Source organism: Camelus bactrianus, chromosome 16 (genome assembly GCF_048773025.1).
Source record: "Camelus bactrianus isolate YW-2024 breed Bactrian camel chromosome 16, ASM4877302v1, whole genome shotgun sequence".
Lineage (NCBI taxonomy): Eukaryota > Metazoa > Chordata > Mammalia > Artiodactyla > Camelidae > Camelus > Camelus bactrianus.
In genome coordinates, this window is record NC_133554.1 from 6,873,219 (window position 1) to 6,891,079 (window position 17,861).

Sequence of the window (17,861 nt, forward strand, 5' to 3'; positions counted from 1 at the left end):
AATACTGACAGTTTTATTTTTTCCTTTCCGATTCATATATACTGCTTTACAGCATTGCCTAGGACCTCCAGTAAATATTTGCTGAACAGTAGTGGTGATTGGAGGCATCTTCGTATCATTCCTGATGTCAGAGGGAAAGCTTTCAACATTTCACTATTTAGAATGATTTGTTTTGTTTTGAGTATTCTTTCAGCAGATTAAAGGAAGTTTCCTTATATTCCTAGTTTTTATCCTGCATGGATGCATTTTTAAAAGTCCTGTTTGGATATTAATTTATCAAATGTTTTTCCAGTATCTGATGAGATGATAGTGCGATTTTTCTGGTTATTCTGTTATCATAGTAAATTATATACTATATTTTTTAGTGTTAAACTCATCTCGTAAGGACCAAGTATTCTTTTTATATATTACTGGATTCCTAGATTGTGTTTGCTAATATTTTGTTTAGAATTTTTGCATCTATATTCATGAGTGAGATTGACTTAAAATTTTCCTTTCTTACAATGTCCTTGTCATATTTTGCTATCAAGATTATGCTGGCTTTATAAAATGAATCAGGGAATGTTTCATCTTTGTGTTTTTTTCAGGAAAAGTTTGGATAGGATTAATGTTACTTCTTTTTAAAACAATGGTACAGTTTTCTTTGTGGGAAAGTTTTCTTCCATAGATATAGAACTTTTCAGATTTAAGATTTTTGGTATCAGTTTTGATAACTGAGTTTTTCCTAGGATTTTGTCTGTTCCATGTAAAATTTGAAATTTATTGACACAAGGTTGTTCATAATACCCTCTTGTTTCATGTAGGATTTGTAGTGATGTTCTCTCTCATTCCTGAAACTGATCATCTGTTCTACGCTTTTTAAAATGTCTCACCAGAGGTTTATCAATTTAACTAATCTCAATCATGTATTTTAATTAGTTGCACATATTATTATCCAAGATAATAATACAAGGCAATAAAAGTAGACTCACAGGGGACCCACATAATTTGGATTTTAGTCGCAATTTATGTGCCAATTATTGTATATAAGAAATTGTAAAGGCAGTTTGAGGCCCTGGATGACATCAAGCTCATTCTAGAATTTTGCTCTGACCAGGCAGTTAGGTTGAGACGAGCATGCGTAGGTCAGTCAGGCCTTTACATCTTTCCCAGCTGGGCTTTGGGCTGGTCTGTTTCTGGTATACTCTAAACTCTTAGGTGTAGCATTCAGGGTCCCAGCTGAAAGCCTGGGGTGCTTGCTGTCCTCCTGGGTGGCCTTACATGCTGCTGGAAGCTCTGCTTATTTACTTGCTTTCTTAGCAACAGTTTTGGGGACTTGTAACTATTATCTGCCTAAAAAGAAAATAACAGTAACTGTACCATCAAATAGTCAGTCACTGATCAGATTTTCCTAATGTCTCATAATTGTTTATTATAGTTGGCCTATTCAAGTCGGGATCCAAACAAGGTCAATATATTATAATTGGTTGTTATTTCTCTTCTATATGACTCACCTTTTTTTTTAAAAAGAAACAAAAGTCTATTGTGCTGTAGAATTTCCCATATTCTGGATTTTGCATTCCTGGGTGCTTCCTGTAAACTGGTAGTCCAGAGGCTTGATCCGATTTGGATTCAGGAGGCCCAGGAGGCCGGGTTGTCTCTCACTTGGTGATGTTGAGATGCTTCAGTGAGTCATTTTGGGTTTTATCGGCCTGATTTGTGCCTTTTACACAGGAGTGTTTGCCATTCACCTAGAGTTTTAGTGCCGGTGATGGGTGCTATCCTGAAGCATCATTTGATGAGGGAACAAGATGCTGATAGTCTAATGTCATCACACCTTCGGTGTTTATTAGCTTGATGAATTCTGTTAACTCATTGCATATTACCTGCCTCACACACACACACGCGCGCGCGCGCAATTTTCTTCAAATTGATTTTATTTATTTAAAATTAATTTTTTTTTTGTTTTTTTGGGGGGTAACTAGGTTTGTTTATTTTCATTTATTTATTTTTTAATGGAGGTGCTGGGGATTGAACACAGGACCTCATGCATGCTAAGCACGTGCTCTACCACTAAGCTATACCATCCCGTCTTCAAGTTTATTTTTGATTATTGTTCTTTTTACAGAATTTTGACCTTTTTTTCCCAAAGAAGCAATAACAATTAAAATTTTTGTTATCGTTTCTCTGCTGTCAGTATTCATTTTTCCTAAGTATTTTAAATTGATTTTATCTTTGTACTTTTTATTATTTTATTTTTGCTTTACTTTTCTCTAAGAGTCTGTGTTATATTACATTCTGTTGCAGTCAAATCTATTGCCTAAAGTTTTCTTTTAGCTTTTTTTTTTTTTTTTTTTTTTAGCATTTTGTAGAGAATGTCCACAGGTCATTTCCCTGAATATTCTGGGTGATGATTTTTTCCTTATTATATAAGGTTGTCATTTTAAAAAAAAATTCACATAATGAATTTAATCTAGGTTTTGCAAATGGTGTGGGTGAATTAGTCTTTCTTCTCTCCTTTCCTTTCGGGTGGAGGTCTGCTTGCTTCTGAGAGCTCTGCAGGATTGTGCAATGTTCCCCGCTCAGTACCCTGTTCCTAATAGGAGACTGTCGTAGCTGCTCCGTTGCATTGACATCTACACCTGCCTCCACTTCCTGCTTCTCTAATCCTTCAAAGCCATGAAATGATAACGTGTGCATATCTCTGCTTTCTTAACTGGAGGCCTGACACTAAAGGATGAGTAAAATTTCCCAGCACTGGGCAGGAGGCGGGGGTTCCAGGCAGTGATCAGCACAGATGGGAGCCTGGAGGCACAGCGCAGCACAGGGTTTCTAAAAAATTGCAAGTTTTTGTGCAAGTCTTTTTGTCTGTCTCTCTCAGGTAAGGTATATAATAACGTTACTTGGTGTCTAAAAACCTTTGCAGACTTATTCCTCCAGCCTTTGCAGTTCATTAAAATGTTCTCTTGGCTTTAGGATTCCGGTATTTCCAGCTGTTCCTGAGGTATTCTCCTGGGCTCCCCTGTTGTAATGCATCTCCTTTTAAGCACAGTCTCAGGATGTTAAAAGGGGATTCATTATCTTTCCCCGCAAATCAAATGATTCTCCTGTTTGACAGTGGCCTTTCCAGGCTCTAAAGCTTGACAACCTTGGCATCATCTGTAACTTGTGTCTTGAGTGATTTTTCTCTGTTCTGGGTTCCAAGTACTGCTGAGTCTCCATCCTGCTTTGTCCGTGACTCATCCCACCTCCGTCTGTGTCTTTCTCTTCTTGCATCCCGGCCAGTCACTGTGCTAGGACCGGTGGAGACATCTGAGCCTCCTGCTTCTCACCTCTTGCCCTTTCAATCCATTTTCCACGTGGCTGCCAGATTTATACTTTTTCAGAAAGACCTCTTTCCGTCCATCACTCTTCTCCCCTGATGCTCAGCCGCCCGGAGAGGACAACATCTAAATGGTTTCGTTTGCCTCTCTGGGCTCTTCTCTCACTTTCCATGGTCCAAACTGTTGTCAGCTCGACCGCTCTCCACTGTGTCGTGGATATACCCTGCCACCAAGTTTTACAGTCATCCCATGTTAATGGCAATTCCTTTATGCCTCCTTTCGACCCGATCATCTTTAAAAAGAACATCAAAGGTCATCTAGGTCTGGACTTTGCACCTGGTTTTACAGTTTCTGACAAGATGGCCGTGACTTTGAGTGCCCGGGGTTTCTTACGTGTGCCACTCCCAAGTGTCTCTGCTGTTTGTGATACCTGTTCATCTCTCTCTTTTTTTTTTTTTGTACCATTCTCTTTGTAGTGCCTTATTGTGTCTTTTTTTTTTTTAATGAAGTATAGTCAGTTTACAATGTTGTGTCAATTTCTGGTGTACAGGCACAGTACATTGTCTTGTTTCATACCTAGAGCGTATGTTTCTTGAAGGTGCTTAATTAATACCTTGTGTGGGTATTCAGATACTTAATAATGAAGTTTAATATGAACTTACGGCCTCCAGAGAAATTATTTTAATGACATAATGCCCTCCTGCCATATACCGTGGGGAAGACAAAAGTGATACAGTCCTGGTTCAGTTATCAGTTGTGCAGGAGCCCAACATTTGAGCTGATTTTCGAGGCAGAAGTTTAGCTCCTTCGGCACTTCCATTTAGCATTCCCACTGAAACTCGTATTACTGCTTCTCTTTGGCAAGCAGAGGACACTGATGATTATTCAACCTTGTTTTTTGATGACTTACTCATATTTGTGAGACTTATTCATCTTTGTAATCCTACTCCTCAGAAAAGTACCCAGCACATGGTAGACACACATGTTGGGATGATTTCTGATTACAGATGTCATTGTTATGATGTGTTACCATGCCTTACATGCCATGGGATGTTGATCTGGATTTGCGTATTTTAATTTTCTTGGAGTTGTTGTTTTGGCCAGCCTGTAATTATTTGCCTCTTACAAAAGAAAGTGAAGGGCAGAATTTGTAGCTTTGTGATAGACAGTTATCTCATTTCTGAATAAAAAAGTGGAGGCTGTTTATGTAACAATTCATTGGGATGTGGAGCTAGGATTTGTCGAATTTACTATGTATAAATTAAATGCAATAAAAGATATAAATGTTGAGACTGCCTCTCTTTGGTTTTCTCACCCTTAGTCAAATCTCTGTTTTTGTGTCCCTCGTTGCCTTTTTGTCCCGTGGGCGTCAGAGAGAGCAGAGCTAGTTAGACAGGAGGTTCGGTTGGTAGAAGGAGCCAGGCTGTGAGGGTGGGAGGCCTGAGAGCCAGCCCCAGTTCTCAGGGATGTGATGCTGGACGGTCCCCCGGCTGTAGACCCCGGGTCAGCAAGGTGGGGCACGTCATTACAGCGGCCCCAGGCAAACAGGGGCGGTGTCCATCTGGTCAGTGCAGAAGTCAGGCAAACAGCCCAAATCGGTAAGCTCTGGGCGGAGCCCTCCCCTGCCTTTGTCCTCTTCCCGAGTGCTAATCTAGATCGGAAATCCATTCGGCCTCCAGTGGGAGGGGAGCAGAGATAAAGGAGAACAGCTCTAGAGGTGGCTCTGATCACTGAAACTTTTGGGCATCCTCTCTCCCCGTTTCAGCGTTCAGAATAGAGTGGGCTCGAGAGCGCCTTCTGGTGGCCGCTGCCGAAGGTTTCAGCCTTTCTGGCCCCCGCGGAGGTTGGAGTCCCCTCCGGACTCCCTGGGGAGTAGGCGTGGAGCCCAACATTACCACTCGACCCCTTTTCTGGGGTCCTCTTGCCTTTAGATGTGGTCTCCCCGAATCACCCGAAGGAAGAGGTCCGCTCCTAGTGTCCTCAGCCCCAGTGAGGCCCGAGCATCTGGCAGCAATCCTGACCGCTCTTGTTTTTCCCATAACTCCCAGAGTCAGTTCTCAGAAATCATTCTGTGTGAATTCAAAAACCCCAAAAGGCAAAAGTGCTCACAGTATTAATTCTGAGTAATGATTCACCCTATCTATCAGTAAAGTTTGTGTCTTCTAGACTGGCGGCTCTTAGGAATTATTGAGGGCCCCAAAGAGCTTTTGTTTACATGAGTTATTGACTGTGCTTAGAAATTAACATAAAATTTTCAAATATTTATCAATTCATTTAAAAATAAACATATAACAAGTTGTCATAAATTATTTTTATGGAAAAAAACAGTATTTTCCCCCCAAAAAAATCAGAAGAGAAAAATATCTCTTTAATAATAATCTTTTAAGATAATTATGGATATTCCTCTTTGATACTGTGCCCAAACTTGACAAATCGTATTTCCTTAAAGATTAGCTGCAACGTGGAATCTGAAACTTTAATGAACTTTTCACACCTTAGACACTCGTGAGAGAATGAGTATGAAAAGGCAAATGACGTATTGTTTAAACAATGGCTCTGTGAAGCCATGAAGTATATATTATTATTTGCATTTGACAGATGAGGAAATTGACTCTGGGAAAATACTACTTAATAAGCTATCTGTGGGAGAACAACTTGTGGTTTGGAATTGCCCGTTATGGGCTCGATTTAATTTTAGGGATAGATTAATTGTGCAGGATTACTGTGTGGTTTGTCTCCTGATTGTATTCTGCCTGATATACACAGTTGTTTCTGTTTCTGATTTTAACACTATATTTTATTTTTATCTATTCTAGACTTATTCTGGACTCTTCTGTGTAGTCATAAATCCTTACAAGAATCTTCCAATTTACTCTGAGAACATTATTGAAATGTACAGAGGGAAGAAACGTCACGAGATGCCTCCTCACATCTATGCTATCTCTGAATCTGCTTACAGATGCATGCTTCAAGGTAACTGGAAATGTCAGAATACTAAATACTCAGAAATTCTTAAATATAATTTGTTTTTTTTAATATCAATCTTCTATAGAGGGCTTTAAGTTTTTTATTTTTTAAAGATTAAAAAGGATGTGATGGGTATAACTCTGTGGTAGAACACATACTTAGCACACATGAGGTCTTGGGTTCAACCCTCAGTACCTCCATTAAAAAAAGGAAAAAAAGATTAAAAGAAAAATAGAAGATGATTATTGTAGAAAAATTATGAATTCTTAAGATTAGAGTGGGCAATATGGCCATTTTATTTTTTTATTTTTTATTATTTACTTGGTTGTTTTTATCGCAGGATATAGCCATTTTCTGTAGGCAGCTGGTAATTATGCCTGTTGCTTCACACATACTTTATGTTAATTTTTATGTTAGAAAGCATCTAGTTTTTATATACATTTAATCTCCACCAGAAGCCAGTATAATCAAAGCTCAAATGCATTAGTTTTAAAAACCAACGGGAAGAATAATAGGAAAAGTGGATGCGTCATTGGGGAAAAGAAAGCTTAAAAAATATTTTTTATTTACATTCATGAAAAAGGACACAACAAAAGTTAATCAGCATGTGTCAAGTTGGTTGACTGTTTTCTTTTGGATTTAGAATGAAATAAAAATTTGAAGAGTCATTCATTTGAATTAGGGCTTCATACACAGTGGTTTGTGGAGGGATGGACTTTTTTTCGAAAACTAGAAGGTAGCAGTTTTGAATGCATTTAACATTATTGCTCAACAAGACTGCGTTTAAACATAGGACTTCCTAGCACTATGTAAAATCTGTAATTACTCTCCCTCTCTCTCCTTTTATTTTTTAAAAAATAAATTCTATAAGGTATAATAAAATCTGTGAGGTTCTTCTGAAACAGTCCCGTGATCTTTGGAAAACAGAGAATGCTGCATCCACCCATCAAATCACAGGTCATGAAAGGCTGCCTGGGTGCCGGGTCTAAGGCAGGGGGAGGGAGTTCACAAGTACAAGAGCCATTTCCTGCTCAGGTATCACTTGGATGCTTATTATATATCAGGTCCTCTGAAGCAGAACAGAAAGAGCTTAAAGACTAGAACAGTGGCATGGTTTCATAAGGAGAGGTTCAGAGTCCAAAATGAGCTTAGGCTTTAAAAAAAAAGATTAAATTTAATAACCTTTCCTTAGGTTCAGAGCCAAAGAATGTTAAGAAATGGCCATGGCTATGATAAATTGCTGTTAGACAGTGGAGAAAGAAGAATCATCAGCTTTTCTGTTGGTGTCTGAGTCTGTCTCTGTAAAGAAGGATGATCTTTATATGCAGAAAAGCACTTGTATGAATGAGCAAACTTTGCCTTATATGGGAGAAGAAATTGGCGAAAGTACACTCCTTCTGTAATTGAATCCATATTTCTTGGTCTAAATAAATACATTCTCACAATTGAGATTATTGACCCCTTGGCCTTTAAAGTATTATGTAGAAGGGGAGTTTCCAGAAGGCTGGGATGAGCTCACATATAGAATTCTAATTTTTAAAAAGGGGAAGAGGTTCCACACTCATGAGCTTAACATACCTACCAGGAAAGATTCTAGACTCTGTTGTTAACAGTCTGAAAACAGCCTGAAAATGTTCATCACATTACTTTAGGCTAAGTAGGAAGGGAAATACAGGAGACAGTGTTAACAGAGAATGAGGACTTGTGCATGGCATTGCATATAGCCTTCTGCGACGTCCTCGTGGCTGTCTGCTGAAAAGTTGGGCTTGAGGTGCTGGTTAGTGATCGAGGTTGGCTAGGTGTCAGGTGTGCACCGAGGGGTTGGTGCCCTTTCCAACATCCCAGTCAGCATACCTAAAGCTGTATGATGCATGTCCATAAAATTTATAGATGACATGAAACTGGGAGGAAAAATAAATACATTTGATGAAAGAAATAGAATTTTCTGAAACTCTTGGCAGGATGAATGCTGGATTGAGCCTAATGGAATAGTTACTGCCCCATTACTGGGTTATATATGAATACAGAATGAGGAAGATGGGGCTTACCAGCAAATGGCATAATGATTAATACCAAAAACAGTATTATGAGCCAGGCTCTGGGCTAAGTGCTATCTGTGTGTTATTTAATCCACAATGACAGTCCTAAAAGGTGACTAGAACTGCTGTCCCTGTTTCACTGAGGCACAGAAAGTTACATAACTTGACCAAGAAAATGTAGTTGGTGGTCTTGGTTTGTTTGTTTGTTTTGACGGGGTGTAGTAAGTAGGCTTATTTATTTATTCTTGGAGGGGGTAGTGGGGTTGAACCCAGGACCTCCTGCATGCTAAGCAAGCAGTCTACCACTTGAGCTATACCCTCCTCCCCTGACCAAGAAAATGTAGATAGTAAGAGCTAGGTTTCAAACCCCAGGCAGTGTGACATGTTCTCATCCACAGTAATAAACTTCCATGTGAAAGTTAAAAGAATTAGGCAGGAAGACTGAACCGAGACACATGCCTAGTCTTACAGAGCATGGTGTGGACAGGGCAAAATTAGATGCTCTCAGTGGAGAGGGAGTCGTTGGGCTCAGACTGCTCATTTGCAGCCCTATGTGTTAGAAACTGAGTCCAGGAGCATGGAGACCTCCGCCCCAGTGGACGAAATCACGCGAGAGGGCCTAAGGCTGCTGCTGCCCCAGGCTCCCCCACCACGTACTCCTCCTCCTCTGCTCCCCATGGCTCACCGTGGCCTCCCACCCAAGCCAGCTTCCACTCAGTAGCGGCCAACACTGCTCGCAACCTTCTGTTGACCTAGGCAGATATAAAGGCAAATTTTGCTGTAACAATTGTTACAGGGGCCACCTGCTTGGGCCACATGAGTATTTATGACCTGAGATTCTGCCGTCTTCCTGGACTCTTAGAGTGACATCCACAGCTCCTCATTTCCTCGGTTTCCCAGTCATGTCTTCATTTCCGTAATGCTCTCTTTTCATTTTGCCTTCGGTAACTCCCACTCTGATGTGCAGACTTCCCTACACATTCAGTGTCTTCACTGACTGTTTTATTTTCCTCTGGTCTGTAACTGAAACTTGGCTTTCCCCTGAGGATGGGGTTTCAGCCCACTCATTGAGGATGGCCCCATCACTCAGATCCTGTGTGCTGGGCGATGGGGCCCTGTCCTTTCTCCCAGGGCATCAGCTGGACCATCATTACTCTTTACCCCTTGAGAACACTGCACCTGCTCTGCCTGCCCTCATGGCTTGTGGCAGCTCTCTTCTGGGTTCCCCTCCTCCTTCCGTGATGGGTCTGGCCCCGGCCACATTTCCTCTCTGCCTCAGGCCCTGCTGTAATCCTGGGGTATCTCCTAGTTTTTCATGATAAACCAGCCCCTTTATCTCTCAGATCCTTCATCTTCTCTTCTCACGCTCCGACACCCTAGACTTTGCTTCCCTCTGAAATTACCTTTTCTTCAAATAGTTTTCAGAAACTCTGTTGCAGAATCCTTCCTTGTTGGCAGTTCTGGCAGTAAGCCTCCTGACCGTGTTCTTTGACGCCATTTACATCTCCGGTCCATTGGTGGTTCTGCTTTTCCCCTGTGTATTATCAGTACCGACTTCACTTTCTTCCTTGTGTGGTTTAGATTTCATAGTCTGTCATTTCTACTATCTACTGTCAATGTCCTAAACCCCGTATTCCTCTGTTCTTTTGTTATACATCAAGGAAGGCTTCAGAAAGTCAGAAAATGTGTAACATCAAATACAGCAGTAAATATAAATCTCTTTACCCGCCCCCCCATAAATAACAGAACCTAATATAATCGTACGCCACTTACAAGAGCAATGTCTCAAAGCAGAAGAACTGTAGCAGCACGGTGATCGGCATTCCCTCAACCAAATATGTGCGGAAAGAAAGCACCAATTAAAGTCACCTCAAGTCTAACGTAGACTTCAGAGCAAAACCAGGAACAGAGGGCATTATTTTATGTCAGGAAAAGGAATGTCTAATAATGAATTATAGTTGCCTTGAATCTATATATTGAATTTTATAATGTGCAAATACAGACAGTAGGAGACAGTAACACTCCTTCCCCTGAGAAGGTGTAAAATGTAGGAAAACCCTTCTAGTGACTGTGTTAGAGGATACAACAAAAATAAAACCAATATCATAGTAATAAGTGCTAGAAAAACTAAGGGTACGGACATCAGAGAGGAAGGGTTAGTGAGGGATGGAACAGTGATGTCACAGGGTGATAAATTTACAGATGTAGTTATGCTTTAACCAAAAATAAATAAACGTTAGCAATAGACACAAATATATGTAACATGAATGAGAAATTGCAAAACTTTTTAATGGATGTACTGAGGTTCTGAACCCAGGACCTTGTGCATGCTAAGCATGTGCCCTACCACTGAGCTGTACCCTACCCCCTGCAAAACTTTTTTGAAGTCTTAAAGAAATGTAGAGGCATGGCATGTTACTGGATGGGAAAACTAAATATATGTAGTTTTATTAATATCTCATTTGCATACAATAGAATTCAGCTATTTTAGTGTATGGTTCTTTGACTTTTATCGAGGGCATGTAGTTGTGTAACTATACTCAAGATACAGTTCTGTCTTCCGCCCAAATTTCTACATGCTCCTTGTAATCATTCCTTCCCTCTAATCTGTGGCAACCACTGATTTTTTTTTTCTTTGTGACTATAGTTTTGCCTTTTCCAGAACTTCATGTAATCATACACACGTTAGCCTTTTCAGTGCGGCTTCTGTCACTAGCGGAATGCATTTGAGCATCCTTCGTCAGCAGCTCACTCACTGCTTTTTAGTTCTGGGTAGTCTTCCACTGGGTGCGTGTCCACTGTTTATTTATTCACTGAACTGTTTGAAGGGCCTTTCTTAGGTAGTTTCCAGTTCTTGGCCCTCAGGGCCCTAGAAGCATTTGTATACAGGTTTTTGGTAAGTTTTCATTTCATTTGGGTTAATACCCAAGAGTAGGACTGCTGGGTGCTTAACTTTATAAGAAATTACCAAACTCTTTTCCAGAGTGGCTGTGCCGTTTTCACCTTCACTAGCAAAGGATGCAAGTTCTGGTTCTGCATCCTGTCGGCACTTGGTATTGTCGATTTTTGTATTAAATCGTACTCTCTCTAATAACTGGGTAGTGGCATTGCATTGTGGCATTTCCCTAGTGACTGATGGTATTAAGCATCTTTGATGTGCTCATGCCACCTGTATATCTTTGGGAACGTGTCCAGATCTCTTGACCATTTAAAAAAAAATTGGGTGGTTTGTTTTCTTATTCAGTTTTGGGAATTTGTTCTAAAATTTAGTTACAAGTCTTAATGGATAAGTGATTTGCAATTTTTTCCCACCCACTCTGTGATCCATTTTGAGTTAATTTTCTTACATGGTGCAAGATATGGATTGTAGTTCATTATTTTTACGTGTGGACATCCAGTTGGTCTTGGCACCACTTGCTGAGAAGACAGTTTTTTTCTCCAGTGAATTGCATTTGTCAGGATTCTCTGTTCCTTTGATCTATATTGTCTTTTGTTTGTTTCTTTGTTTGTTTATTTGTTTTTTAATATTTTGTAGAATTCACCAGTGAAGCTGTGTTTTCTTTGTGAGATATTTTTAACTACAAGTTCAATTTCTTTAATAGATAGAGGTCTATTCAGGTTATTGTTTCTCCTTGAATGAACTTTAGTAGTTTATGTATATCTTTTAAACACATTGTCCCGGGGAGGGTATAGCTCAGTGGTAGAGTGCGTGCTTAGCGTGCACAAAGTCCTGGGTTCAATCCTCGGTAGCTCCACATTGAAGAAAAAAAAAATTAATTAAAAATACAAAAGTAACCCTAATTACCTCCCCCCAAAAAACGAAAACCAAAAAAATTTATACACATTGTCCCATTATTTTAGTTGTCAAACTTCTTGGCATGAAGTATTTCCTGGTGTTTCCCTGTTACCCTTTTGGTATTTCTGGGATCTATAGTGGTTTTCCCTTTCTTCCTCCAGATGTTGGTAATTTGTGTCTTTTTTCTAATCATTTTATCTAGAGATTTATCAATTTCATCAGTCTTCTCAAAGAGTCGGCATCTGGTCACTAATTTTTTTTTCCTCTTTTCTGTTTCCCATTTCATTGATTTCTTTCCTTGTTGTTTCCTTTTTTCTACTTACTTTGGGTTTAATGTGCTCTTTTCTAGTTTTTTAAGGTAGGAGTTGAGGTCAATGATTTTTGAAACCTTTTTCCACTATTGAAAATATAATTTGACTTGGATTTATTGAGTAGTTCCATATGTGTTTTTTTGAGAGGTGCTTTGGGAAATAACTGAGCCATCAGACGAGTCTCTATTCTTTAGGAGGCTAGCTGCATTTTTGAAAGTAAAATTGTTTCCCTTAAATGTCACTTTACAGCTGTGTCTGGTTACATTTACAGGTTTTTAGAGTATACAGATCATTGTAAACTATTGTGGCACTTAAGGTGGTCCTTGAAGGGAGTAAGAGGATTCCATGAAGCAGAAGGGAGGAACAGTGCAATTGCAGACTCGGAGAGAATTTTTGAGGTTGTTGAGCCCACCCCTTATTTGTGCTGATAGTGAAACTGAGGCCCAGAGCTGTAGAAAACCAGACAGACATGACAAGAACAGGTGACTGTGGCTAGAAGAGAGTTTTTTGTTTTATTTTGATTTTTTGTCGGGGTGGAGTGGGGTGAGAAGCGTGGGGGAGAGACGTCTGGAGCAGATTTGAAGAGTAGATTGTGGTTGTGAAGGTCTCAAATTCCAGACAATGGTAACAGCATGTCCAGGTTCAGGAAGAAAGCTGGTCTGAATAAATTAGGAGGCAATTTAATTTTGGTTAATTTTTGTGTATATTTTGATTCCTTTAATGTATAAACTAGTTCAGAAAAGCCCTAAGATCTTGATTTGGTGGAGTTCTATAGACGTTGCTCAGACCAGGAGAATTTAGGGGTGTGAGGGTTCATACTTACAATGAATAAGCAAGAACTTGGTAAAATCCTGGTTTTTATAGGTGAGGAATCAGTGACCAGCAAGGAATCAATGCCTCATTTGTGATGCATGGTCGGTTTGTGGCAGGGCTGGACCTGGGGCAGAAGATTCCAGTTCCCACTGTCTGGCCAGCGCCCGGCCCGGCACCGCCTGCTGGAGGTCTCTCAGTAGAGTAGGCCTAAGGCTAACTGTCCGTTCCGGGAATATAGAAGCCGGACAGTCTGCAATCTCAGGCAGCACATTCAAGCAGGGCGGGCAGTTGGTAGCATCGTTTGTCTAACTCCAAAAGGTGATTTAAAGAAGGAAACAGTGAGGAGCCTGAGGAGGAAGGTCTGGGTACCTTCCCAGAGGAGGTACCACTGAGCTGAGCATTAAAGGACAGGTGGAGATGATCCAAGTGGTTGTGGCTCCAGGGAGAACGTGGCAAAGAAAGGATGTGGCGTGCTCCTGGGAAAGTGAGCAAAGGGGTCAGCGTCAGCTCCGCGCTGGGCATGTTGCCTGCGGCAGCCGGAAGAAAGAATAAAACCGTGGTTAGGAGCTATTAGGAATTACATTAGACCCGAGGGGCTGGGCAGTGAAACGCTCTTTGTATAACTCAGTTTATACATAGAGTATACAAATGGATGTTTTAGTAATAGTCTGTGGAAAGGGTCTGACACAGTGAGTGAACTTTTTATCTCTCTCTGATGGACATCATCTGTGCCTGAACTACTGTGAGATCTTCACTGGGCACCTGGTGGCATCCACCAGAGGAAAAGCAAAGCACAGCACAGGGAACGACAAAAATGCTACCTGGCTGGGCCCCGTGACCTCAGTTCCATTAGAGGAAATGACATTGTTGGCTGGGAGTATGGAGAACACGGGTGCTAGAGGTGGACCGGCCTGGCTTCTCACCTGGCATCCTTGCCCCTCTAGCCGTGTGACTGGAGGACTGAGTTCCTCGAAGAACATTTCTCATCCGTAAGATAGAGATGATGATGCTTGTAAGTGATTGGAAATCATCCAGCCGCATTGGTGGTTTTGTCCTTGGGCTACACGTGGGTTTGCATTTCACCTTTTCACGTGAACAGTTCGGCAAAATATGAATACTTAAATCATTAATCACTTTAAAATCATGTTAGATTTTTTTCATTGTACAGCCTTTCATTATTTTGGGTGTATTTGACATTCTGACTTGCAACAGTGGTTCAACGTCATACAGATTTTATCCTCCTTCAATCTTCTCCACTCAGCATTTGATACTTTTTTTTTCTCTGTTAAGGTCAAATTAATAATGATTCCTTGCTGGTTGTGGGTTTACTTGAAAGGCAGTGCATTCCATTCCCGGCCCCGCATCAGAATCACCTGGGGAACCTATTTAAACAGGGGTTTTCAGTCTCTACCTGCTGAGATGATTTAGCGAAGGTGGAGCTCTGGAAAGTTCATTTTTATAAAACTTCCCAGTTGAATCTGATGAGCATCAGGGTTTGAGAATCCAGGTTGATGAGGCATGTAAACTCGACTGAACCTGGATTGTTACCTACCCTGGAGAGTCCGGCATGTGTGTGAGTGAACTTGACCAGATTTAGGACTACATAATATATAATAGGGTTGGGGAAGTGTTAACTTGCTCTGAGAGGAGCAGAGTTACTAATACTCTATAGGATATTACTGCAACTTTATTATTATATCAAATACTTTAAAAAACCAGGCAAATGGTCACTTTCTTTTTTTTGTTTGTTTTGTTTTGTTTTGTAGATCGTGAGGACCAGTCAATTCTTTGCACGTAAGTAAATGTTGAATGTTCAGACTTTTATTTGATTCTGTTGGAAAGTAGAGCAATTTTTTTTTGGTATGGGGGAGGGGGAAATGGAGCAGTAATTTAAGAGTTTGATGTAAAGCTTGCAGTTTTTGTTTTAAGACTTAAGATGTATGACTTACTTAAATCTGGTGTTCCTGTTTGGTTGTCAAACTGAGCTTTTCACACACTTCATATTGTCAACCTGTGAAACTTTATCTCTGGTTTCTTTGTCCAAGAGTTCACCTACTTGGATATTTCAGGAATTTGCCCACATCACCCAGTGTTACCCAGTGAGCATTGATTATCATGTGCCTTGAGTACCGTGTGCGAAGAGAGTCGGGCTTGAATAAAAGGAAGAGCAGGACAGGAAGGGGTCAGATTTGCGCTTTATGAAAGATCACGTGGGCTGCAGAGGGAAGGGGGGTCAGGAGGGAGAGTTAAAACTGGAAGACGAGTTAGGCGGCTATTCAGTTATCTACGTGAGAGAGGATGGTGACCTCAGTGCAGGTGTGGTCAGGTGGTCATGAGCCTAGAGCAGTGGGTGAATCTAAATGGTGTTCAGTTGAGGAGACAGACTCCCCAGGACGCGGTGAGCGGTGATTTACGTGCTTAAGAAAAGGAGCTCAGAGAGGAGGAGGAGGAGTCGGCTGATTTCAAGTTGTCTTCTGATGCAGGAAGGTGGAGGAACGGGTTCGGAGTGGAAGGTAGGGAGTTTGGTTGAGGACACTGACTTGGAGGTGCCTGTGGCTCATCTGAGTGGAGCTGTCCCCAGGCCGCTGGCCACGTGGATGTGGAGTGTGGAGAGCTGTGCCCGGAGGCGGAGCTGGCTGGTGGCCTGGGTGGTGGTGGAAGCCGCGATCACAGGAGTGGGAGGAAGAGGACCAGGTGCCGCAGAGCGCTCAAGCCGCCGGCCAAGAGGAGGCCGGATGGAGTGGTGACACAGACGCGGGGGAGGGACATTTCAAGAAACAGGGCATGGTCAGCACATCATGCTGTTGAGATTAAGGGTGATTTACAGAGACCCGTGCCTGGGGTTTCGCCATAGCGCAGGGAGGTAGGCAGTGGAGGACTGCGTGCACCCCGGGGACTGCGTGTGCGGGGCCGGGGAGGGAGGGCGGAGCCGGCCAGCAGTGGAGGCATGACTGTTGCAGGGCAGGGTGGGGGTGGAAAAATTTTATAAAGTTCCAAAAAACCAAGTGTAGGCCTCCTACTTTCAAATAACTCGAGAATGTGAAAAGAGTAGTAACTGAATAGTAGTAAGAAATCAACAGAGAAGTTTTTGTTGTTACTGGTGGTGTTTTTAACGTGGGAGAGATTAAATGCTGATGAGAGGGAGACAGAGGCAGGGCAGTGAGAGCCGAGGGGCCAGGAGGGTACAGGGCTGGATGTCTGGACAGGAGCAGGGGAGATCCGGCTCCTCTAGGGTGACAGGGTGGGGAGGGGGCAGCCTGGGACTCGAGAACTTTCCCGTCTATGAAGTAGACACTTTGTGCTTAGTAAGAAGGAGGAGGGGAGAAGGAGAAATAGCTGACACTAGTCTGCTTTGTTGTGTACATTGTATGCCAGCGTTGTTTAGCCTCTGAGTTGTGTAAATTAGGTTCTCCTAAACAACAAACCGCCCTGACACTTAATGACTTAAAACGGGTTTCCCTGCAGTTGGATTTGGCTCAGCTGGTCGTTTCTGCTGATCTGGGCCAGGCTGAGCCGTCTCACCTGAGGCTTGCTCCTGCCTCTGTGGTCAGCTGCTGGGGTGGCTGGGGGCTGGCTGACTGTTGGCTGGGTGCCTTGGTAGGTCCTTTAATTCTCCGGTGGCTTAGCCCTGGTTTTGACATGGCGGCAGGGTTCCAAGAGCATTGGGAGCGAGAGCTCCCACATGTAAGGGTTGGCCAAGTTTCTGCTATATCCCATTCCTAAGCCAGACACCTGGCCAAGGCCAGGGTCAGTGTGGGAAGCACGACCAAAGTAGGGGGTAGAGCAAGGTGTGAAACACTGGGGCCACTGCTGGGGACAGTGAGTCCCCCATGAGAGTGTTGGAATGAAACCAGATCCAATCCACCAAAAGATCGAACAGTTGCAGTTCTTTTAAGTGGATGCAGATGGGGGACACTGGAGTGAGAGAACTGACTACATTGGCAAGAGAAACTGTCACTTGGAGTATGGGATATGGGTGGGTGGTTGATAGGAAGGAGGTGGGTCAGAGCACTAGGGATCGTGTTATAATAGAACCGGTCACCGTGGGGATACTGGAACGTCGAAGCAGGAGTAGGCAGCGTGGCCACATGATGAGTTGGTCACACCTTGGTGTGGCCACAGGAGCGGGCTGCTGGAGAAGAGAGGTAGGAGGAGGTTGAGGGTTGAGTTGAGGGCCTCAGGGAGTCAAGGGGCCCGGGGTTTGGGGTGTATCATTCACATGAGGACAGGAGGGGCTGGGCGACGCACAGCAGGGGTGAAGTGAGGGCCGTGGCCTCCGGTAAGCCCTTCATAAAGCTAAATTATTTCACTTAGACGAATGTCCTTTATTCCAAGATAATACCCTTCCCAGTTTTTTTGGAATAGAAAGTGCTTTCTTTTTTTAAACAGGAGTGGAGGTTTTTGTTTGTTTTTAATGGTCTTACTAGGCAAAATATATCCAAGTGTCAGAACCACTGCTCCTGCTGTATGTGACCTCAGAGGGGCGGGGATGAGGGGGTGGGGCTTTTGTAATAAGAGGGTCTGGAATCAGCATTAAGGAGAGTGAGAAGGATACCTCTGGCTTTCTTCCTGACTCTTTGTGCGCATGCGTGTGCAGGTGTGCAGTGTGGGAGAGGTGAGATGTGTCTTCACC

The 17,861-nt window shown here is 42.3% G+C and overlaps 1 protein-coding gene across 7 annotated transcripts in view; it reads left to right on the plus strand.

The window, feature by feature from the left end:
- MYH10 (myosin heavy chain 10) overlaps positions 1-17,861 on the plus strand; it is a 179,626-nt gene that overhangs the window by 73,660 nt on the left and 88,105 nt on the right. For all 7 annotated transcript variants that reach the window (XM_074342224.1, XM_074342223.1, XM_074342225.1 and 4 more), the window contains 2 exons: positions 6,119-6,275; positions 14,995-15,022. In XM_074342224.1, the coding sequence (XP_074198325.1) occupies positions 6,119-6,275; positions 14,995-15,022 (185 nt within the window). The remainder of the gene's footprint in view (positions 1-6,118; positions 6,276-14,994; positions 15,023-17,861) is intronic.